The sequence below is a fragment of the Symphodus melops genome (genome assembly GCF_947650265.1).
Source record: "Symphodus melops genome assembly, chromosome: 16".
Lineage (NCBI taxonomy): Eukaryota > Metazoa > Chordata > Actinopteri > Labriformes > Labridae > Symphodus > Symphodus melops.
The window spans coordinates 7,848,590-7,871,898 of NC_136706.1; the positions used below are offsets into that span (position 1 = coordinate 7,848,590).

The following is a 23,309-nucleotide window of genomic DNA, read 5'->3' on the forward strand; positions in this document are numbered from 1 at the left end:
TGATCAAAAGCTGAATTGTTATTAAATATACATCCACACAGATTCACAAGTTAGCATCATTACTTACATTTATTCATGGATTACATGTTTGTTGATTTTTTAATCATGTCTGATTGTTCTTTACAACTCCAATCAGTTAAGATTGATTTGTATGCATGAGCAATACTAGGAATGGCATGTCAGTTTTACCTATATATATATTTATTTCTCCTCTGCATTGTGACTAATGGATCAACAATATTTAACTACTGTATTATTTACAGTCGTACAAAAACGTTCAAACCATGTAAAAATTCTGTCTGTATGAGGGACAGATCAGAGAGTATTCTAAGAAAGTATTTTCAAAACTACTTCATTAAGTTCACATTTTATTTTACAAATAAAGTCATAGGCAATGCCCTGAGAATAGCATGTCTAAACAGATGAATGTGCTTCTCAAATAATGCATAAAAACAAGAGCATAATGGGCCTTGTACGAGGCTTTACGAGAGAGTCTGCATCATCTGCTGCTTCGTATTCTATTTTAAGTATTTCACAGTCTCCTGTTATTCACTGTCAATTTAACACGAAAATATATTCATAGACACCCCTCTTGAAGCATGTTTTTCAAGAGTATTGAGTGTTTGAAATTTTCTTCCACAGTAATGTCTTTAGGTTGTTAAGGACTAGTGAGTGATGAACCTCCATTTGGCTTGCCAGACCGCTGAGTGTCACACAGGTGCGTAGCTGCTTCTCAAGATCTCCACGGAGGTCTGAGGGTGCTCCAAACAGCAGATAGTCCTGCAAAAGCACACACACCTTTGCAAGGTTGGGCTGCACAACCTCAGTATTACACTGCTTCACGAGTCGGTCACAGGTGGCTGTACAGTCCTGGCCGTAAGTACAGTCTGCGTTTGTCTCACATCGCCGCCCCCTCAAGTATCCCCTAACAACTGCTTCAGAGGCAACACTGCGCAGGTTGGCCATCTTGCAGTCATACTTTGCATTGTAGCCCACATGACGAGGGCTGGCGTCGCATATGAGAAAACTCCCGTAGGAGCCGTGGAAGACCTCTTCCACAAACTCCAGCAGGCCGATGGTAATGCGCGCCCTGCGGGGCCAGGACGGTGCCAGCCAGTGGTTCAAGCTGGAGCTCAAGGCCTCGGGGACCACAGCCTGCAGGTAATGAGGAATCTCCAGCCTGTAGAGGGAGCTGTGGCCCACACGCTCAGTCACATACAAGTCTCCACAGAAGCCCAGCAGCTTGGCTGTGTGCTCCTTTTCCTGCAGCGCCACCATCAGGAGGAACTCATTTATCTGGAGAAGAGCCCAGATGGACTTGGCCTCTGCTAGAGACACTTTGCCATCCTGGTTGACATCAGCCATGATGATGACCCGGTCCACCAAGGCGCTCAAAGACGGCTGCTCACCAAGGTTAGCCTGCGAAAAGAAAGGTGACACAATTAAGAAAAGTAACGACTCAATATAACTGACTAAAAACTGATTAGGAATCATATCTTATATGGTTAAATACTCATAGTATAGACCTTCAGAAAACTATGCAGCATCTCTTTGAATTCATCCATGGAGGTTCCACGAGTGGGTTTGTCGAATAAAGTCATCTCCTGCCTCAGTACAGAATCAGGAGCGCCCTCAATCTTCACTGGATCCTCAAGACCACATTTTATTACAACAGGTCTGTCTTTCCACAGTCCACTGTACACCTACAGGTACGACAAGGGAGAACAGTAAGAAAATAAAGAATACAGTATCTATGTATGCTTGTTTTTTAAGTGATACAACAAAGCTACTAGTAGGGACTTCTTTTATTGCCTTAAAATCCAGAGCATGTTGAGTTACATTTCAAAATAAAACATGTTTCTATTAACATTTACGAAAAAGTCTGTGTTTAAAATCCGTTTTTAGTTTAAAAAAAAAAAATCCTTACATTTATACATTAACATTTTCTAACTGGTTTGAAAGTATTTAGTTAGTTCATGTGTGTGTGTGTGTGTGTGTGTGTGTGTGTTTTTTACCTGATAAGTGGAGGAGGTGGACATACAGCGCTGTAGAGTCAGAGTCCTCTGATCACACAGAGCCTTGCAGGACGAGCCTGATATGATGCCTCTTCTGTAGTGATCACACTGCAAAAACAAACAGAAATTTGCATCACATTCAACACAAGAAACAGGTGCTCCACCAAGTGTCTCATCCTCTTGCAAATTCATTACATGATCTACATCTAACACTGAAAAAAGTGGGTTTATTTCAACCTCTTCGGGGTCTAAAAACCATAACCAAAACATCTGGTTGAAAAGCTGTGCGTGGGCAGACGCAACCCCACCACACAATGTGTCAGAAAATGTCTGGGCGTGTAGTGCCTTTGTGCATTTGAAAAGTGTGCATTTTTACAAAGGACGTTCCTAGTTTGCACCTTGAAACAGAAACACTTCCCATCTCTGATGTGCATGCTTATTTATCATATGAAGCCACAACAAAAGCATGAATATGACAGCATTTGCACTCTGCACCGTTCAGCTGTGAAAATGCTGAAATCCTGATAATCCTTCACCTCAAACAAGCAAATCCTGCCAGATTTCTAATAACACATACCCCCGACAATGCACCTCTCCACCCAGTTAGGACCGGTCATGCAAATCAAAAATGTTTTTTGTACCTTACAACAATCTCAGCTCATCAGCACTAATTCTGCTGACAACAAACAGGCCTGTGTAATTATGCTCGCCTCCATTTCTGACATTGTCTGAAAACCAAGGCACGAACTGCAAATCCCCACTCACACCATTGTGCAGACTGGATTATTTGTTTTAATGAGGTCACACAATTGATCTTTCATTATGCATGCCATTGAGTTAGTCAATGTCTCATTAAATGTCAGTCCTTGTTCTGTTTTTCGGAACAGGCGAAACAGCTGGGCACAGCAGGAACAGTTTTGCTAATGGCGGTTTCCTTTCCTAGAATCAAAGGCCATGTATAAAGGAAGAAGCTAACCCGACGCAACAAGATCAGGCTTGAGGGGTTATAATAGGCGACTGTGGTGATCTCCAAACTCCAGATTGTACTAATTTTGTAGTTCAGAGACCCTCCTCTGTTTTTCTTCTTCCGTGATCATTTACATGAACTTTGTTTGTTTCCTCAGAGGGTGAGATGGTTGTCAAGTGTTCGGTTCAGTTACTATCCCACTCCATCCTCTCAGTCATTATATGCTTTTGTGTGTATTTTTATCGGTGATGTTTAAACTTGTTATGAAGGAGCTGGAGCAGAAAGTACAACTAGCACAAAGGGTTTGAGTTTCACTAACTGTTCTTTCAATTTAATTTATGTAAAAAAGTGATTTACATTTTATTCCTTTTGCCAACGTCTCCCCCTTTTATACAGGTACCCTGCTGAAGATGTGGGCATTACATGTTTTTCAGTTAGGAATTGTTTTATTTTACCCAGAATTGTACAATGACTCACTTCTTCTTCATATATAATATACATTTCCTTGAACTGTAAGGGAACATGTTCTTTTTTGAATGTTGTTTCCTGCTAGCTTAAAGTTAAAGCGCTAACATGTGAAACACATTTACTTCAATTGTGTAAACTGGAGTTCACAGAACAATTAACATGGAGGTGATGTGTTTATCAGAAAAACCCCCGATATTATGTTAACTGTTGTGACACCTTTATGATAACGGTGCACAATTTCACAAAGGAGACAATAAAATGCTTCTGATCATATCGTAGTAAGCAATGGTCAACTATAAAGAGATCCCGATGTCACAGTGTCTTTATATTCAAATAAACACTGCACAAACCCTTCTGTCACTCCTCATCCTCCTAACAGTAGACAGATGTCTTGGCCCCTTTGACGTGTTACCTTTGCTTTCAAATATGAAATATTATTTAGATGTCTCAAAAATTGACTCTAGAAGCTGGACCATTATCTCCCAGCCTGTGTGATCCTGTTTCTGCACATAAAGCTACCTCACTTATGGTCAAAAAATACTGTCAAATTGTGCAATCGTGTAGAAATATAAGAATGGTGCACAGCCGCACAGTCTTAGGACAAATTGCACCCCATGTTCTTTTTCTGGGTTGAAAACAAATCAATGTCGTATTGACGGGCTATTATAGCTTTTCCCCATTATTGACTTTGTGAAATTTGTTCTTCCTGTGTGGGTTTCATATTTAAATACGCTTTTGTTAGAGGTCCTGGGTGAACTGAAATCAGATCTTAATATCTATAATATTCTCTTAAATAAACCCTCCAACTCCGTGACACAATATTTAATCAATAAGTGCTGTAAGAGATGTTAATTCTGTAGAATGAACCCATCACCCTCATAAAGTTATGAAACTAGTTGTCATAATATTTAGAGGCTATACTTACAATGACCATATGGCAGACATGCCCACGGCACAGTTCAGAGTAAGAGGCATACTGCATGTAGATGACCCAGCTGGCAATGAGGATGCCCAGCCATGCCAGGAGAAGGTACTTCACCTTGATGGCTGGAAGTCGACTCTTTGTCGGGTTTTAAGAAACGAAACAGACAGGGAGGAGAACAGGGAAAAGAAAAAAAAATGATGATTTATAATTAAAACAATAAACATAACATAACGCAACAACATAAGAGCATGTGCTCTATATATGGAGACATTATTAGCCAACAATATTTATCTCAAATGGGCGACTACAATAGCCTATACAGTATGTTAGAATGAACTAAATCTGTACAAAAAGCACAGTTTGTCTTCTATTCAAACATAGATTTTTTTTTTTTTTTTTCAATTAATTACTATACTATTGAAATTACTATACTGGATAACTGTGGCAAACGTTTAACAAAGCTGTTTGTCATTATTTCTTAGAGACAAAAGAAACTGGTCATAATAAGATATTTAAAAATAACTCGTTGAAATTTTAATCAAAAATCAACACCAACTCAGGTAACTATGAACAACAAATTTGGAGATTACATGGTCTCTTGTATGTACTGAATGTAAGGGACGACGACAACATAACGACCAGCAGATCATTCGATCTTACACTTTATAAATATATTGGTGAACTCGACAGCATCTCTCACGACCCTCATAATGCGTGTTAACAGAGTCTCGCCGTGGCGCAGATTTGCTGCTCGAGCAGTGTGCGTTCATGCACACGGTGAAGAGGATCCTGTTGGAAACAAAGACAGACTGACATCATAACCTACCTGCAGACCTTTGGACAGAGGGCAGAAGAGCACCATGTGAACCAGTCTCCGCAAAGCCCTGGGCATCATGAGCGGCTTTGTGAGGATGTGGCGGAGCGTGAAACCAAAGATGTGTCAGATCACATCCCTGCAGAAAGCCTGCGCCATGCGTCACAAAATAACCCAAACCAGAGTCTAATTATTAATCGAAACATGCCGTGTGCTGTTTCCTAAAGCTAGTAGCAGGTTGCTGCCAAAGCGCCTTTATTTATGGTTTGTTATTCAAAATGTCAACACAAATATTTCGGCGAGGAAAAAACACGCGTCCTTGAAACTGAGCAATTTCAGATCCATATGCACGACTATATTCAAATCTTCAGCCCCGAATTTAAAAAAAAAAAAGAAAAGAAAAACAAAAGACAGGACGTCCTCCTTCGCTTTGGCGTCCACCTGCGAAAGCCGATTAACGCAAACGCTGTTTCTACATGATCTAATCAAATAGAACTAGACAATTGCGACACCGACAGAAGCCCGACGAGTAGCCTACACAACCTCCTTTTTTCCCAGCGACTCATCACTGCGCTCCTTTAAAGGGAAAGATGCGAGATCTCAGCTGTGAGATGATGGGGGTTTTTTTCACCGCCGACATAAATCTCGGCTCAGCTTCCTGTCCTTCTCTTCCTGCCTGCAGGAAACACATGCTGTTACAGACAGACACCCTGTGAAATACAGAATCACACATCACTTCATTAGACTTATTAAACTCACTGTTAAAGAAGGTGGTTGCTTTTTGTCTCTGCTGTCCCCATTCAAAATGATAGGAATGACAAAATATTTGAATCCCTTATTACTGGTTAATTAGATTCTAGTGGATAGCAAACCAATTAAACGTCTTTATGTTTAAGTTACATAATATTTTTTGTGTTCGCATTTATTTGATGTGATCAGATAGGCTTTGTCGAGACAGAAATAAAGGATAATCTTATTTTAATGATGTCTAACATTACATCTCAGCTGTAAGGTAATACAGGAGGCACAGCTGAATATGTTCTGCACATTATTGAAATATGAAAACTACAAATTAAACAAAATATTATTTATTTTTGAACATGTATTGGAATAGAAAACAAACAAGTGAAGCCTCTACCCTTCTGTTTTACAAAGTGCTTTGCGAATATAAACACAATATCAAAGGGAAAAAAACCCACAAAATAATGGAGGGATTTAAAGTAGTTGTACAAAGAGTTACACTATAAAATCTGAGTTGCCATAAAAACACAGAATATTCCTTGGCCAGACAGAAATGTAAAATGTTGTATACAGTTGTAGGGAATAATCCTTTTCACAATGTCTTTGAGATATGCGGGTCTTCTGATCTTTTTGAGTGTCTCTGGCGACAAGTGCAGGATCAACCTGTGAAGACAAAAAAGATCCAAACTTTTAATTGTATTTTTAGTTTAAAATTAAACCAAAGTTTGATGTTTTTTTTTTTTTTTTTTAAATCAAATCTGATCCGTTAATATACTATATCACTCCAAATCCCAAAGTGCATCACTCTCAGGAAGCATTGATCCCGGTATACTGGCTTAAAAACAGCTTTAGTCAGAGATCAGTTTTATTTCATTTCAGTAAACCTGTTACCTTGTGACCTATCTACCTCGGGTCAGGAGCATTATACCAAATTAATCACACCTGTGGGTGCAACGTCACCCACTGCACATTGTATATATGACGCACACCCACACACTCCCCGACTGGGAAGCAAAGGACAATGCCAAGTTTCACCATTGAGTGACGGGGGATGGTTACAGGTTCACTTTCACTCATAAAACTGTGAATGAAGACAGGGTTCCGTCTGCATCTTTGTTTTTATATGCAATACCAATTTGAATGGAGACATGTCTACTTTAACCCTTTAACTTTTGTAATTACTTTTAATATTCTCCTGTATAGTAATAATAATAATGAAATTAAACTGCTGCAGATCTGCTACTGATCTGCTGCCTTTTGACACACTGGCTCAAACCTGAGACACAAAGTGGGACGAGAGCAAAGAAAACACAGAACAATCTTTTTCCAGTTGGCAAATTAGCATGAACTCTTACCTGCACAAACAACTGTGCTGCTTCTCCACAGGTCGATCTGGTCCATCAGACGTTCATCCTTGACCTCTATTGTTACATAAAACAAAAATGTTTTTACAGATCTCAAAGTGACTTGTGTTTTGTCATCACAGCGTTGTGAACCACATTTTATAGTCTTACAAAGAGGAACTCATTAGGAAAAGTTATATAAGGCTACATATCTGTAACAATACAACTCCAGATAAATATTGCAGAAGACTTTAAACCAAACACTAATGCTCTCAATGTAGCCAACTGTGCGACTTTCTGACTAAATCTGGTGACTTTATCTTTTGAGAGTTGATGGCCTATTTCAAAGGCAAACGTTTTTTTTAAATTCAGTTTCCTTTTTAAAAAAAAACACCTTTTCTCTCTTTTTGCTGTTATTTCTGTCCTGACAGCGTCCAGTATGATTGCATAGTATTGCATTATACCTATATCTTACAAATTAGATGATGCTACATTTAGCTACGTCTAGTGGCTTTTGGGACGGCTAATAGCAACTACAGAGGAGTTGGAAACACTGTATGCTCTCTTGATGCTAAAACCCAGCAGCACCCCCATAAAATGTTGAAAAGGGAATATAACAGCTTTGTGATCAACTAAGTATCTGGCCCGGTTCCTTACCCAAAGTCCACCACACAGAGGAATTTGAGCCATCGTGAGCCAGTTACTGTCTGCCCGCTCATTGCACAACATTGACACTGCAGCCAGAGTTGAGTCTCAAGGGGCAATTTTATCCAGGATACTGAGTACAATTAAAAAAAAACCCACCAGTTACCATTTTCTTGAATGCAGACATCTTAATATCTGACGCCAGGTCCTCATGAGGGAAAAATCATTGCATCATGATTACGTTCTGTGTACCTTCAAAACAAGAGCAACATATTTACAAGTACAAGGAGGCTTTACTTGAAACTAAATCAGTAATTTACAATATGTTTTACATAACAGCAATCATCATCTGTGGGTCCATTAACAATCCAAGAAGCAGAGCTGAGAGACAAATCTATGAATGAAAAATGAATTAGGCCAATATTTCATTTTGTCACAGTAGACCAGCATTTGACATGGTAGTTACATAATATATATGGCTTTTAACAGGTTTTTTTTAAAACTTTTTAATTGCTGTCTGTCTGTCTGTCTGTAGTGAGTGTAATTTCTGCAGGATACCCTTTGAAAGAGGTTTTTAACCTAAATAGGACTTATTAGGGAAAAATAAAACATGGGCATGTCACACATTCCCATACACAAGCAAGAATCTTCTGTTGATTATTTTATTTACCACCAATGCATTTCATCTCAAATTGATTGCAGAGGGGAACACTTGATTCAACTTGTTTTTTTTGGTTCCTGTTTATAATTGTTTTTTCTGTCTCTCCTTTTCCAGGCAGATTGCATAAATATGGAGTGTGTATTGTAGGACTTTTGATTAAATATTATAGATCAAGTTATTCATTATTTGATTCTCTAAATGATTGCCATGTGAAACAATTAGTGCGTTCTAGCAACACTTTTAAACACTTATACAACCCTTCGTATTGCATCATTAATAGTGTTATTATTATTATCATTATTATTATTATTATTATTATTATAGGACAGGAGGCTGTCAGCAGAGGACAGCAGCAATAATGTGTGCACTATGAAGCTAGGAATGTATTTTTAACTTTTTTAGATTTTTCTAAATATTTATCTCTACTAATTACTATTTACATTAAATATGACTAAATCTGGGGACTAAGACATTAACTCAAATATGTGCTCTCCTTTATCCAATGTACAGTTTCAGCAGGACTGACATGAATGCCAAATGTTCCTCGAGCTACCACACCCATTGACACTACTATAACACTAAAACACGAAGGAAACAAGTGTGGGAAAATGTTCCTTGTAATCGGATTAATAACGTTTGTTTTCAATCATTAAAACATGAACTGAAATATCCTGAAACTTAAAAATAACCTGTTGCGTGCCACGTGTGAGGAGGGTTCACAAAAGCAGGAAACTATTAATCCTGTAGAAACACTTGACAAAGAGTACTTGTCTGAAAATAAACATCGAATGTGGTTACTTCACCATGAGTTTTTGTTATATTAAACACAGCCAGATTGAAATTTGACACGAATGTGTTTAATTTTCTCAGTCAATACCGCACAAATATAAACATAAGGGGAAATGCTGTCTTGGTAGTTACATGTGTAGATACAGCTTGGTAAAGTGCAGCAGTACAGTCAAATACTGTAGTAAAACACTCACCGTTTTGCAGTCGCTGTGTTTTCCCTGGCGGTGGTCGATGAGAAGGTCAATCCAGGAACACTATTTTTTGTGCGTCTACGGAAACCGAGAGCGACCAAACGTCATCAAATTCGCGAACAGCTACTAGTGGAAATGTACTGTACTAAAGCTTAAAATTGTGGGCTTTAAACTCCTTTCGTTTGCCTTTAAAAATTGCTGACGCATAGATAAGTATTTTATGATTCGGTATTAAGGGGGAAAAAAAGGAGAAATTACTTTCAGGAAACTATCATTTGAAATCATGTGCACCTACAAACACTAAAATATATCATTTGTGAAATAAAGCAATAGCTTCACTTTATGACACCAATACCAATTAAAGAAAAATCCGTTTATATAAAAACAAACAATTGTTAGAATACAAACTGTTTTTGCTTTAAAGCTTAAATCAAACTGTTTGGGTTAAATATATTTGTTCCAGAAATGATGTTAGGTTTTGGGTATTAAAAGCCTTCTGGCACATTTTAATGCCCCTATTCTATCATAAACACTGGTATTTATAATATATTATATTTTTGGTGAGTTTGTTTACCTAATCTTTGAAAACCTCTTGTCGTAGTCCAGAGGTTAGACACCTTAATAGACTCTGAATGAATGTATTCCCGCAGGAAATTTTACATATAAGGAAAACAAAACAGAATAAAAAAAAGAAAAAAAAAAAAGCTAATTCCTTAAAAAAAAAAAAAAAAAAAAAAAAAGGCTATCAGGAAAACTCCCTCTTGTAAAGAGTAAAGGGGGCAGGGGTGACTTGCTGCCACCTGTGTCGTCGTGTTTTCTGACTACATCATCGTAACAATGAACAACTCAGTGCAGTAAAAGACGATTCCTCTTCTTCAGTTTAATTATTTCTCATTTATCAAGCACCCTTCCCCCAAAAATAAATGAATATACAAGACTTCAGATTTACAAAGACAGCACTGTGGCATGTTTAACTCAGTCACTAATGCAGAAGTATGAAGTGATACAGCACACGGCCTTGACGATTGAACACATTTTTAATGTCTGTTACGTTGTGATAAAATGTCACGAGCTTGTTGTGGGGGGTGCAGACAGGCTTTGCAGTAGCTCCATTTGCTTCCGTTTGTCTTTGGCGCGGTTGATAGTCATCTTGAATAGGCGACAGTACAGCTCCATGGCAGCTGGAGTGTCATCATTCCCAGGCACCGGGTAAGTCACCAGGCTGGGGTTGCAGTTCGAGTCCACCAGACCCACTGTGGGAATGTTCATCTTTGCTGCGTCTCTGATGCCCATGTGCTGCTGGAACACATTGTTCAGAGTGGAGAGGAAGATGATGAGGTCCGGTAAGCGGACTCCTGGGCCATACTGGACAGGGGCGTTGGTGAGAAGCCCACCTTGCCAGTACCGAGTGTGTGCATACTCCCCACAGTCCTTAGCGGTGCTCTCCACCAGGTGGCCAAACTGACGCCTGCGGCTGACAAACAGGATGACACCACCACGATACGCTATATGGGCTGTGAAGTTCAGGGCTTGCTTAAGGTGTTCCACCGTCTGGTCAAGATCAATGATATCTTGGTCAAAACGGCAACCATACAGGTAAGGCTCCATGAGCCTATGAGGAAAAACAATTCCATTGAGGTTCAATTTAATGTCAAGACAGGGATTGTAGCGCTTCACATTGGAGAAAATACATTTATCAATTCTGAAATGTATGCTGCAAAACAGACTCACTGATTTGTGAAATATTGAGACAGCGTGGCCATTAAGTCTCCTTCCAAAAGGTAAAATGTATGTTTATGAGAAATATTTGCCTTATTAAAATGTATCTTTTCATTGCAGTTATTCCAGACTTTTTCCAAGTAAAAATGCCAAAAATTCCTGTCACCCACCTTCACAATAAGGTTAAACGTTTGCTTTTGAGCATCATAAGTTGTCATTGGATAAGTGGGTGTGTATGATTTGAAACTAGATTTTATTTTCATAAGACTCAGACCAAAGAAAATACTTGCATCCAACTCTTTCACTACTGAGTGCAAATCTCTTCAAGAAATATGGCAGATGGGTTGATGCACAGTGGGTATCAATAAAAACCTGTGTTAATAAAGTATATAAAATAAAATGATGCACAGTGGGTATCAATAAAAACCTGTGTTAATAAAGTATATAAAATAAAATGATGCACAGTGGGTATCAATAAAAACCTGTGTTAATAAAGTATATAAAATAAAATGATGCACAGTGGGTATCAATACAAACCTGTGTCTGCAGCCTTTTTTGTGTCCAAGATGCGCTCTGGCATCAAACAGGTCCTTCAACGAGATGAGCTCTGACACACGGAAGTAGTCCGGCTGCTCAAGAGTCTGATTTATTATTTTCTCTTTATCTGAAATAAATAAATCACACTGGTTAAAAACACAACACAAACTGATGGACTCAAGCTGACTTCATTAGATTACCTGTCAGGTCTTCTATTTGGGGTTGATGTGTTTTTATTGAGGCTGCAGTGACATACTGATTTCCACCACAGTATCCGGTTGTAACAACCCGTGAGGGCCGCAGCCCACAAAGACCTAAAATAAAGAAATTGATCAAAACAGTGGACTTAAACTTCACGAAAAATGCTGGTACTGACTAGCTTCTATGCTAGCAATACATTTTAGCAGTAGACTAAACGACTATTTTGTTTTTCAGTAATAAACGCAATGCAGCAAATAACCAGCAAGACTACTGTTTGATCAAACACACTCGTAATTTCAATTTATAACGTTGCTGTCTTTAAATTAGAGTGTAAAATGAGTGGATACCTTTCGCCAGTGCCCGGACTGCCATGCTCGCTTGGAAGGTCAGCAAACTGCGCATGCGCGGTGGAACATCTTCTTCTTTGTTCACTGACGCGTATCAACAACTAGCGTTGTGTGCGTTACCGCCACCTGCTGAGCTTACTGCTAAATTAAGTACAACGCTTTTAAATCTTGAAAAAATCTGGGTCACAAACAGAATAGAGTCATTACAAAAACAAGAGTTTCGTTTAAAAACTTAAACTAATAACCGTAATCATTTTATTCAGCGAAAAGACCACCAACCATCAGTACTTAATAACATTTATTTTATTTGATACTTTAAATTAAGAGCTTATGAGATTGTGCAATACCTAAATTGTAGGAAATCAGTTGCAACTAACCGAAAACATAACACAAGTAAGCTCTAACACTTAAGTACTCCCGGGGGGGGGGGGGGGGGTTGTGAGTACTTCATAGCAGAAACAAGTGAAAAACAATGTTTGTTTTTTTATTATTGGCTTCATTACACAATAACACACTTAAACATTCCTCATCAGTTTAGAAGAATGACAACTTTTCTATTACCCTGAAACTTCAGACCCTAAAACATGTTACATTAACATCTACAGAACTAGCAAAACCATCTAACAACCAGGACTGGTGTATCAAACAGCATGTGCATGCTTCCTGGAATTACCTGGTGCTTCATTTTCCCTGCAACACATAGAAAAGCCTCTAAGTTGAATAAGTTTATTAGTATTTCACTGTGATCATTCACTGACAGATGACCCGGATCCAGTGACATACCTGTTGACTTGAATGAACTGAAGCTTTCTTTTGACCCGCTGAACCTTGTTCTGCCCCGGACCACTATCATGAGGAGGTACCCCCTGAAAGCATCAGTGACTATGTGGTTCACCCTTTTATTGTTTCTAGTAATTTGCAGTTTTTCTTGAAAATGACAAGCACAAACTGACTTCACTCGATAAAAAGACTTAAATGTTATCAAATTCTTTTATGAAAGTACCTTCTTGCTTTTGTCAGTGTGGTACCTCCTGTTGAACATCCTGCTCCTCTCCTCTGTGGTAAGAGCTATACAAGGTCTGAATGTAATGCCAGGGTCAATGGCACTGGACAAAGACCTGAGCAAGACAGAACAGGACACACATCAGACCAGTTCTAATCTTAACATCAACAATTCAAGACAAAGCCCATACTTAACCCAGTGAAGTTCACCTCTAAATAGAGATGAACCCCTTTAAATGAAACACCCCAGATGTTAGCATGATAAAACAATTATACATGTATGACAGAGACACTGTGCTGATAGGATTCCAGTCTTTATTACACAGATGCACTTAAAAGACACAGCAAAGGTTTTTTTTTCTTTTCTGAAAGAGTGAAAGAAAACGAGGAACATTTCTTACAAAATATTTACAAAGCCTGGCAATGCACAGCATGTTCAGTCATTTCTTTTTTCTTTTTTTTTGATAAACAAAAATAAATAGCCTTTTTTTCCCCCACATATGAAATTTAAGAAAATGCTGACAAATGACAACAAAAATGAATTCACTAAATGTTACGTTTAAGGTGGAGAGGAGTTATAATGTGGCCTTTGAAGAATCTGAAACAAAACCAAATTTAGAGAAGTGAATACAAGGCTGTTAGAGTGGTTTCAGAGCTTCAAATTCCTGTCATCTATCTCTACCTTACAATGAAGTGGCGGCACTGTGCCTGAAAAACAAAAGTTCTTAGTAAGATGGAATATAATAGTCTGCATTAGTCAAGAACAGATATGAAGTTGTTCCTGTACACACTGCTGTTCTAACTTCAGATGAACAAAAACGGCTGAGTAAGGCTAGGGAGTGTTAATCATCCCATAAACCCTTGTCTTTTCTCTTTGTGTGCCTCATTTTTCAAAGCTAGGATAAGTGGGTCCTGTGAAAAGCTGCTTCTGGAAACATCATCAGAAACAGTCAGCCGCCGACTTCTTAAAGTACATGTCAGATATAATTTGTGTATTTTTATATAGTAGCATCAAAGATTAATATTGTTAAGTTGTGTTCTCCTCTGGTATATTAAAAAGAGAAACCAAGATGTTCATGATTTTATATGACCATATATCTTTAGTCATTGATCATGTTTTTTTTGTCTTATTACATGTTAAGGTGTAATCTTATTTTCTTCAATAAAGCATCCTGAATTTTAATAGTGGTCAGATAGTCTGACTTTTGTACCGACACATCAGCGTTGCTTTTAAAAGGTTTGACAAGTGAATGAGCAAAAAACAAGTTTTAATTGTGTTGTTAGTTATAAAGCTGTATAAATGTACAAACACTTACAAATGCCTGCGTGGACGTATGGTGTTAAACGTTCCGTTAAAAAGATAAATGAATGAGCTTGATAGTCTCCTACACCAAAATGATAAGCAGGGCACGTTCAAGTAATGAACTGATATAAAACTGGAGTATGGCGCTGTTGGACAATTGGACCGACAGGAAATACTTACAATGTGGTAAAGCCCTGCTTCTTCTCTAGATTTCTCCTGTTGTCTGACTCACAAGCTGCCTCGTCAACAAATTCATCCTCTCTTCTTTCTAGTTTTACTTCTTTATCATCTATCTTCACACTCTCTTCTTCTCTTTTAATTTCACTGAGCAAGTCCACTCTCTCCGTTCCCTCGCTCCTCTCCCTGCTTCGAACCTGGACGTGGTTGGTCCTATTAGATTCCAGTTCAACAAACACGCTTTTATCCTTCGATATGTGCACCATGCTCTTGATCTCTCCCTCGAGAGGACACGGTGACCTGTGGTCAGGTGCAAGGCTCCTTGCAAAGGACATCCTAGGATGCTGCCTGGCAAGAGATGAAAGATTTAAAACAGTGGATCTGCAGTTTGTATTTACAGTCGTCTCTGAGGCACTAGGAAAATGTCCTCTGCCAGTCTTCGCAGAGGACCAAACAGTGACTGGAGTCTGGGATTTGGGGTTGGTGACCCCGCTTTGATTTGGTGTAGTGGCTGATGAGGTGTCGTTGAGTCTAGAAGTGGTGATCTGGAACTGACTGAGAGTCTTGGCGTCCGTGGGCAGTCCAAAGCTCTGACGCCACTTGATCGACTCGGAGCGGGAATGAGCGGCGCTGGGGCTCATAACTTGTCGAGCTCTTTCGGTGGACGGCGTCACCTCGTCGATGTCATTTCTCCCAGTGCTAGGCCAGTTGGGCTCAGTTCTGGCGACCCCGGCCCCGCCTCCGGCCCCATCCGCTGGCTCCAATAGACTGGGGCTACAGGGCAGGACTGCGGACATTCGTAACTGTACTCCGACAGAAGAGCTGTCTGGTTCAGAACTCTGTGATACAGGAACAGGCTGACTACTTAGGGGAGACCTTCCAGAGAAAGGACCGGGACTATTTATTGGAATTTCAGCCAGCTGATTTTCCTGTTTAATGTATTTAACATGAATAGTGTTACAAGCAACATCAGTGCCTGCCTTCAATACATCTTCACCTTTGCCTTTCTCTGCAGTGGAAACTTTAGCCTTTTCAGCCAGAAACCTTCTGATCTCTTGCTCAATGCTGTCATCACTGTCTACTGCGCTGCTATCTTCCTTGATCTGATGAGCAGTCTCAGTATGGAGCAGCAGGATGTCTTGACTCGCGGTCGCTTTCAAATTCCCCGTTTCAACTTTGTGCGCATCATGCTCTTTACTTTTATCAGCTTGCTTGTGTTGCAAAACTGTCTTTTTACTCAACCCGGATTTGTCTATCATGTCATTTTTACACCGTAGCATTTTTTTCAAAGCACTGCGCTTGGAAGTAGGATTTTGTTTTAACTTTTTGGGTTGTGAAGCATTTCCGAGCACGTGTTCTTCAGCCTTCAGGAACTTTGATTTCAGCTTTAAGTCTCGCGTTTTCTTCTTGGACTTCTTTTTTGTCTTGAGCAGGTCTTTAATGGCAGTGTCCAGGTCTTCGTCACTGTCAAGTGAGCTACTTTTGTCTCCACTTTGCTCTTTCTCGCGCAGTCCAGCGACATGCGTTTGACTTCTCTGGCTTGATTCTTTTCTGTGTTCAGGTGAAGGTTGAGGAGATGTTTCTTTCACTTTGTTTTCCATCGTTGGGGCGTTGGACAAGGTTTTGTCTCTGTGTTTTCTCCTCTGTGTCAAAGACAATCTGTGAGGTTTCTTCGGGGTTGCAACAGGCTTGGCTTTAGCTTCTTCTGGTTGATTTAGACTCGGAGCCTCTCGAGTCTTACCCGAGTCAGCTGGCTGTTGGTGCATTTGAGCTTTCTGCTCGAGAAATTTCCGGATTTCTTGCTCAATCCCATCCTCGCTATCAATTGAGCTGCCGTCACTTTCTTCCTCTCGGCCGTTATCAGCCAGGGAAGATTGCAGGGACGATTCTGAAGGGGCATAGCTACTGAGGCCGACATTGTGATGGAAGGGCCCGGGCATAACAGTTTTTGAAATGTCCAGTATTGCCTCAGCACACATTAGCTCAGCTGTTGTATTAGCCTTCGGCGGGGCAGAAGTAGGAGTAACTGGCTCATTAGAACTTTCCATTTTTACAAAAAGCAATCCATTTCCTTTCGCTTTCAAATTCTCTGAAAGTGTATTCTTGGGTACAGAAACAGACGAAGGAGGTTGGGCAGCTTTCGCTTCTTTCTCTGCTCTTGTCTTCTTCTTTAACAGTTTGCTTTTCTTCACGTTACCCGTGCTCGTACCTCCAACAGCATGTATGAACGATTTAGGCTTGCGCAAGAAGGGTTTCAGAACACTTTTCTCCTTGAGTTGCTCAAGCTGGTAGCAGCGGATAGCTTCTTCTATCCCGTCATCACTGGTCGAGTCTGACTCCTCGCTAAATTCGTTGGGAAGGAAAGCTTCCCTTTTGTTCTGCTGCTCCTTTTTCTCTATCTGGTATCTTTGAATGGCTTCCTCAATGCCGTCATCACTGCTCGAGTCATTTGATTCATCTTCCAAATAATAGTTGACTGGGCACTTTACTTTGTTGATGTGGCTGATGGTTTTACAGGGGCTTTGTGTCTGCTCTTTGGGCAAAACTAAACTTTTGGTTGGTGCATCAAATTCCTTCACAGCATTTTCTTCTAAGGAGGCTTTCTGTTTAATATACTTCTTAATAGGTATACCAGCTGGTGTGGTTGGAGCCTCAGCTTTGACGCTTCTTGGAAACTGATTATTAGCAATCAAAAATGTGTTGCTGTCAGAGTTCTGTTTGGGGGCTTCATGAACAGGTGGGTCTTTCCTGGGAATTTTGGATGATTGGAGCATATTAAAGCAGGGCTCCGCCTTGCGCTTGTGACCATCCTTTTCCTTTAGGTATTCCAGTATGGCCTCCTCGATTCCTCTATCCACAGAGTCATCACTGTCAGAATCATTGCTCTCATGATTCATTGGGGAGGAAGTATCTGCTCGTTGGTTTTCAGTGGGACCTTGAGTTTTGGACTTAGCCCCCACATAAGAACCCACTGCGACCTTACAGGCTTGGGGATGACCTTCTTGTCCTACTAGCACATTTCCCTCCATCTCATCGCCCATCTCAAGTGAGGACTGGGTACTCCTAAGGCTCTCTATGATCATCTGGACCTTGTCTGAGATAGGTGTGCCTCTGGTGGACAACTCGGGGTCAGAGTCATTGAAGCAGATTGGAAGGCTATAGCCTCCAGGTGGGCCACACGTTCTCCATTCTGTTTGCGTCGCTGCGACAGGAGGTACATTCATCAAGTACATTCTAGTGAAGTAAGTTGAGGTCCGGGACCATTGGAGTGCTGCTGCCTCCGATAACCATCACATTGTTCAATCTGAGGAGAAAATGGAAAACAGGGAATCAGTGACAGGCAGATCCAACCAGTTTGATAACTAAAGCCTTTATACGTAAAATTTCTGTGACACCTCGATCTGATTCAGGCCTATCATTTAAAGTGGAACCTGCTTAAAGCTCAAATAGGTTCCCAAGCCCTAAAGTATTAATTTGAGAACAATGCATACATTTTCTGACAATGGGGATGAGGTATATATTTTAGATAAATTGGGCATATAATTTTATATGTTAGTTAGTTGGGTCATTTATACATTTTAATTACTTGTAGAACTGTATATTAAAGAAACCTTATAAAGAACAGCAGTTAAGAAAAAGACATGGTGACTGATCTGTCCCTCAATTTAAGAGTATCAAGCTTGTCAATGCCAGGCTGGCAGCTCTGCCCTAATCTCTATACCAATTACATTCAGTTAATGGTGTAACATCGCAGCAGGTTAATAACATGTTGAACCAGTTGGTCCTCAGAACACTGTCTCATTACTTCATTGGATGTTTTTGAACCTCTCCTTGATGGACATCTTTGACTGTGCGCTATCCCCCTGTCTAACAGAACAAACATTGATAGCTGTAACAAAATGAGCAATTAATCAATCAATTGTGGAAAAATAATTTCGTTATTTTTTGAATGCAGGAACAAGAAGGAACCACCCCTACAATGTCTACACAGACAACCTTTTCTAGTGTGGATTAGTGACGACAATATTGTACATTTTAGAGTCCATGTAAAGGCCACCAGTTAAACAATTTCCACATCAACCCAAATATTATTTTCTGAATTGCGATTTTTGTCAAAAATAAAAAAAAAACTAACACATTTAATAAAAAAGGCACATACATCAAAAACACTTACGCCCATGTCAATATCAGCTCACAGATGTGAAAAGTTGTTATTGGATTATTATTACTTTTACTTCAGCGTCTGAAGTGAACTCTTACTTTGTGAAGATTATTATTAATTTATCTTGTAAAAAAAACAAACATGCACTGTATCTCCCTCACTGTCTAAACGTCTTATGGTATTATTATCCTTCACATTGGTTAATCTTAGTTTTAGAAATATTAGTGGGTATGTTTCAAGTTTTGCCTTTTAAACACAAAGTGGCGCTGTTTTTTTCATCAGTAACACATAGTTATAAGACTGCGGCTTGATTAAAGTACAAAGCCAATCTCTACATGTTAAATGTTACTCCATGCCCCTGACAGCCAGGCACCGTAGATGTAGACCACATCGAGGCTGCTGTTTAAGTTTAGAGTCGAGTTGTTCAATAGACAGTGGAGTGTCCACTTTGAAGAAGCATGCTTTCTTCGGACATTACCTCAGCCGAGGAGGAGCTATACTGGAGCCTTTGCGAGCCTACTGACCCATCTATTCAAATCCTCCTGTTCGGACAGTCTGCAGGGGGGGGGGAATGGGCAACCTGACTACAACTGAAAACATAACAGACACCGCCAACTCTTAAACCACTGCGTCCAATGAACCTGCTGAAAATGACAGCAACACACGACTGACGCTACAGGAAGCCGGAGATGGTCACCGAAAAGACGCCCCGCTGCAAATGTTACCGAGAAGCCCCAATAATCAACTGTGCTAAATTCAAAGCCCAACGATATCGACAGCCAACTTTGTTTGTCATTGCATGTGTACCAAGAAAGTTTTATCGCAAATGCTGCGATCAGTGTTCAGCATTTTAACCATTACATAACAGAACCTGTTGTCGAGTGTTTTTTTTCCCTTCCGGACGCTCCACTGGTTTCAACCAAGCAACCCCGGCTGTCCCCGTAACCCTCTAGCGGCACGGACTGCACTGATGCCCGGCGTGCAGCGTTACGAGACTCCGCAGAGCAACCATGTTTATTGGAACCGGCCACGGTTGTCAAAATCCACGTTACTCTGTGAATATCGCCGCTAAATGTAATTCTCGTACTGTAACGCTGCTATATAAGACAGTATTGCTTAATTTTGGGGGCAAAAATATAGAAGATGGAGTTAAACGTTGGAGGGATAACCGTTGCTGGTCGGCGACTTGAAAGACACAGGCGGGCCTCCCGGCTGCTGCAGCCCCGGCATTTTCTCCGGCAAAGAAAGCCTTTGTATAGAACCATCCTAGCATCGGCTATTTCTGCACGGATACAGCCACAAAATGTAGCTGCATCTGTTTCACTCACCTCTGTATGACACAAAATGCCAGTTACGGTAAGAGAGAGTTCAGTGCAGCGTTGATTAGAGATGTTAGGAGAGCCGTCGACCGTCGTTGAGATATTTTCGGTGTCCGTCACCAGCTCACTCACTCCGCCTGAAGCTCGCTCTGCTGAGTCCCCCTCCGCTCCGACTGCCGGGCGGACAAGCTTCCTTAAAGCCCAGAGTTCAGCCAACCAGGACCCGTTCAAACATGGCAACGGCTGTGCAACCGGAAAAAACACAATGTTACATTTAAAATGTATTAATTTGACACGGGAACATTTAAAATTTTAAGTCGTGGTCATCGTTGTATCCTATAGTTCATTAATAAATTAAACTAGTGTTTTCATGAGAAAAAAGTGCATAATGTAAAAATATACATTTTGAGTGGTAATACAGAAATAAGACAGTAAGCATATACACCTTGTTTTATGTAGGCCATCAGGTTATCTTCCATGTGGCAATTTGGCAACAAAGTTTGATTGTTTTTTTTTGATTAACTTTTGTCACTTTATGTGATATTTAGTTAAAATGTGATTTTATATCTGCTTTATCGTCAAGTGTTTTTCTGTAACCCATCTCTGTGTTAGGTTTCATATAAGGCAGCTCTTCCAATGGTTTGCAGTCAAATGACTTTCACTCGCAGAGAGTATTCACTTTTGATGGTTGTAGTTTTAATTTGATGAAAACATTAAAATGCAATTCAAAATACAGGAAAATACAGCTTTTGATTCTGTTTCTCAGAAAGGATTATCACACATTTAATCTAAATGCAATGTATATTGGTAGCCTATTATTGTCAAGGCTTAAAACAACTTAAAGCTACTTTTTTGAGACCAAAATACATTTTTATCAAAGGTTATATCTCAAAATGTGTCATTATAACTCTAAATCACATAAGTGATTTTAACATTTTATATATATTTTTTTGGCCATGTCAATGAGAAACGTCATTCCTTTTAGGAACGTTGAAAGGAACAGACTCATTAGTAGACTGGCATCTACTGGATGGACCGAGTTAGCAGGACAGACAGACAGACAGACAGACAGACAGACAGACAGACAGACAGACAGACAGACAAGCACCAATATAATATATTTATATGGACTCAAAGTGACAATATAGATCACACAGGTAGAAATAGAGGTATACTGACTGTTAAATGCATGAACACCTGCATTATTGATTATTTTATGTACTTTTTATATCATGAGCTAAACTTTTTCACATGAATATGAAAAGCAGGCCGCTCATTTTATATTCCAATTAAATATATGTATTCAGATGCTTTTATATTTACGTTATTTAATTTAATCTGCAAATGTTGTATATAGTACTGCTGTTTACTTTGTTTCCCATTTTCATATTCCATTTCTATTCGTACACAAAAAACATAATCTCTTGTATATGTTCACTCGCTTGGAATAAAAGCAAATTCTAATTCAGACAAATGACAACTACAATAATAACACAAGTGTAACTCACAATAATCGCGGCAGGAGGAGACAAGAACAACCACCATCAAAACAACCAAAACTGTGGGATGCAACAGCGTGAAAATTATGGAACATTAATGCTCATGGAGAGAAAAAAGGAGACAAGACAACATTTTATCAATACCTATAGCCTCATAGCTAGCAATATCATTAAATCAACTCTCCAGTATAATATTGGGATTGAGGCCTTTTGATGAATAAAGTTTTTTTTTGGCAAATGGTGTGCTGTTTGATGTGTCCCCATGTTGATAAAAGAACCGTTGGATGCCATTGCATTGTAGTCTCTGCTAGCCCTCACCCTCAACAAATACATCAGAAAAACAGAATACAGTCCTAAACAAAATAGGCTTAAACCACACAGGGTTTTGAAACAACTGCCAAAATATTATTCAGGCACACTCAAAATGGATGTTCATCATCAGGGCGTGTATTTATATGTCACCTGGTTTACATTTAAAAAGTCCTTTGTTAGTGTACTCATCGGACCTTGGAATCAGCCCAAAAAAACCTTCACCTTAACACAGTTTAACCGAGTCAGGCTTGATTAAGTTAGTTAAGTTAAGTTATCTGTTTTATAGTATTGTTTTGGGTTTTTTTATTGCTAGTTTTTAGTGCTCTTCTTTTGCACTGCAGGTTTGCACTGGGGTTGGGGGGGATTGCAATTTCATCTGTGCTGTATGTTTAACATGGAGCATATTTGACAATAAACAACCTTGAACTTGAACTTAACTGTCACTTTTGTAATGTTACTTTAAATCTTTCCTGTATATTAAATGAAATGAAAGGTAGGGCTGTACTTTAATGAGTTTCTTTTAAGGACATCTGCATTTCTGCCTATTAAGCATGCTGCTCTCCCTGGCCTTAAATTTTTTGGTCAGCATATTGAATTCAGGAAATATTTAGATTAAAATATGGTACAATTTTAAATCAGTATCTACCTCTTGTCTGTATTTTACATTTAGTGTTGCACGTTAGGCCACTTCACATACATTCTACTTTTTTCGTATTAATCAGTTGATGGTATGTGTTTGTAATGGAAAACAATCCACTAAGAGCCTAATGTGCAGTCTGAGATTCTAAAACTGAGATTCTGTTTTATCAATAAAAAAAACCCCAACAACTTAAAAGTTTAATTTTTGTTAAAAAGCACCAAATTCATTTTCCATGTGTGTTTTTAACAGTTGCTGTTATGCTCTTTGCTGAGGCTTAGTCATGTATCACCTTGGTGACACCCAATTAAAAAGTCCCTTTACCAGGCAAAACATTTCCCCTGGCACTGTTACAGATCATACAGATGTATTACACTTGGGCAAACATTGCAGATCAAACATACAGTGTGTAGGTGGCAGGAATCTACAGTGTGTAGATTTGTAGCCTGTAGCTCGTGTTCTGTTGTTTAAGACACCAGCTGCTTCAACAACAGACAGGGTCAGTATGAATCAAGCTCGAGTGATCCACTCACAT

The 23,309-nt window shown here is 39.5% G+C and overlaps 3 protein-coding genes and 1 long non-coding RNA gene across 5 annotated transcripts; all 4 read right to left on the reverse strand.

Annotated features, from left to right (window-relative positions):
• Positions 1-46: 46 nt before the first annotated feature.
• dipk1b (divergent protein kinase domain 1B) lies at positions 47-5,884 on the reverse strand. The gene is made up of 5 exons (XM_079365115.1): positions 5,202-5,884; positions 4,376-4,510; positions 2,016-2,123; positions 1,527-1,703; positions 47-1,419 (listed from the first exon to the last, which is right to left on the reverse strand). Exons 1-5 carry the CDS (start codon positions 5,268-5,270, stop codon positions 607-609), a joined length of 1,302 nt encoding a protein of 433 aa, XP_079221241.1. The 5' UTR covers positions 5,271-5,884; the 3' UTR covers positions 47-606.
• Positions 5,885-6,261: 377 nt separating this feature from the next.
• Positions 6,262-9,820, reverse strand: LOC306837161. 2 transcript variants are annotated; one of them, XR_013780878.1, is made up of 4 exons: positions 9,563-9,820; positions 8,085-8,170; positions 7,286-7,351; positions 6,262-6,593 (listed from the first exon to the last, which is right to left on the reverse strand). It is a non-coding gene; the product is annotated as an uncharacterized lncRNA (long non-coding RNA). The 2 variants fall into 2 exon arrangements; XR_013780879.1 differs by lacking the exon at positions 9,563-9,820 and having other exon boundaries at positions 8,085-9,556.
• Positions 9,821-10,424: 604 nt separating this feature from the next.
• Positions 10,425-12,488, reverse strand: mrps2 (mitochondrial ribosomal protein S2). Its single transcript, XM_079364059.1, has 4 exons — positions 12,364-12,488; positions 12,016-12,129; positions 11,816-11,942; positions 10,425-11,171 (listed from the first exon to the last, which is right to left on the reverse strand). The coding sequence occupies exons 1-4, from the start codon at positions 12,416-12,418 to the stop codon at positions 10,625-10,627; spliced, it is 843 nt and encodes a 280-aa protein (XP_079220185.1). The 5' UTR covers positions 12,419-12,488; the 3' UTR covers positions 10,425-10,624.
• A 345-nt stretch (positions 12,489-12,833) lies between these two features.
• On the reverse strand, positions 12,834-20,624 carry ppp1r26 (protein phosphatase 1, regulatory subunit 26). The gene is made up of 5 exons (XM_079364058.1): positions 20,336-20,624; positions 14,849-18,149; positions 13,367-13,481; positions 13,147-13,229; positions 12,834-13,053 (listed from the first exon to the last, which is right to left on the reverse strand). The coding sequence occupies exons 2-5, from the start codon at positions 18,076-18,078 to the stop codon at positions 13,005-13,007; spliced, it is 3,477 nt and encodes a 1,158-aa protein (XP_079220184.1). The 5' UTR covers positions 18,079-18,149; positions 20,336-20,624; the 3' UTR covers positions 12,834-13,004.
• Between the last annotated feature and the right edge of the window lie 2,685 nt (positions 20,625-23,309).

Excerpts from the sequence above, each read along its gene's own strand:
- dipk1b (XM_079365115.1), bottom strand. The coding sequence starts at position 5,270 with ATGATGCCCAGGGCTTTGCGGAGACTGGTTCACATGGTGCTCTTCTGC. Across the intron at positions 2,124-4,375 it reads ATGTCTGCCATATGGTCATT|TGTGATCACTACAGAAGAGG; the intron begins GTAAGTATAGCC and ends TTGTTTTTGCAG. Across the intron at positions 1,420-1,526 it reads TGCTGCATAGTTTTCTGAAG|GCTAACCTTGGTGAGCAGCC; the intron begins GTCTATACTATG and ends TTCTTTTCGCAG.
- mrps2 (XM_079364059.1), bottom strand. The coding sequence starts at position 12,418 with ATGCGCAGTTTGCTGACCTTCCAAGCGAGCATGGCAGTCCGGGCACTG. Across the intron at positions 12,130-12,363 it reads AGTCCGGGCACTGGCGAAAG|GTCTTTGTGGGCTGCGGCCC; the intron begins GTATCCACTCAT and ends TCTTTATTTTAG. Across the intron at positions 11,943-12,015 it reads CCAAATAGAAGACCTGACAG|ATAAAGAGAAAATAATAAAT; the intron begins GTAATCTAATGA and ends TATTTATTTCAG.
- ppp1r26 (XM_079364058.1), bottom strand. The coding sequence starts at position 18,078 with ATGTACTTGATGAATGTACCTCCTGTCGCAGCGACGCAAACAGAATGG. Across the intron at positions 13,482-14,848 it reads AAGCAGGGCTTTACCACATT|GTCTTTGTCCAGTGCCATTG; the intron begins GTAAGTATTTCC and ends TGTCTTGCTCAG. Across the intron at positions 13,230-13,366 it reads ACACTGACAAAAGCAAGAAG|GGGGTACCTCCTCATGATAG; the intron begins GTACTTTCATAA and ends TGATGCTTTCAG.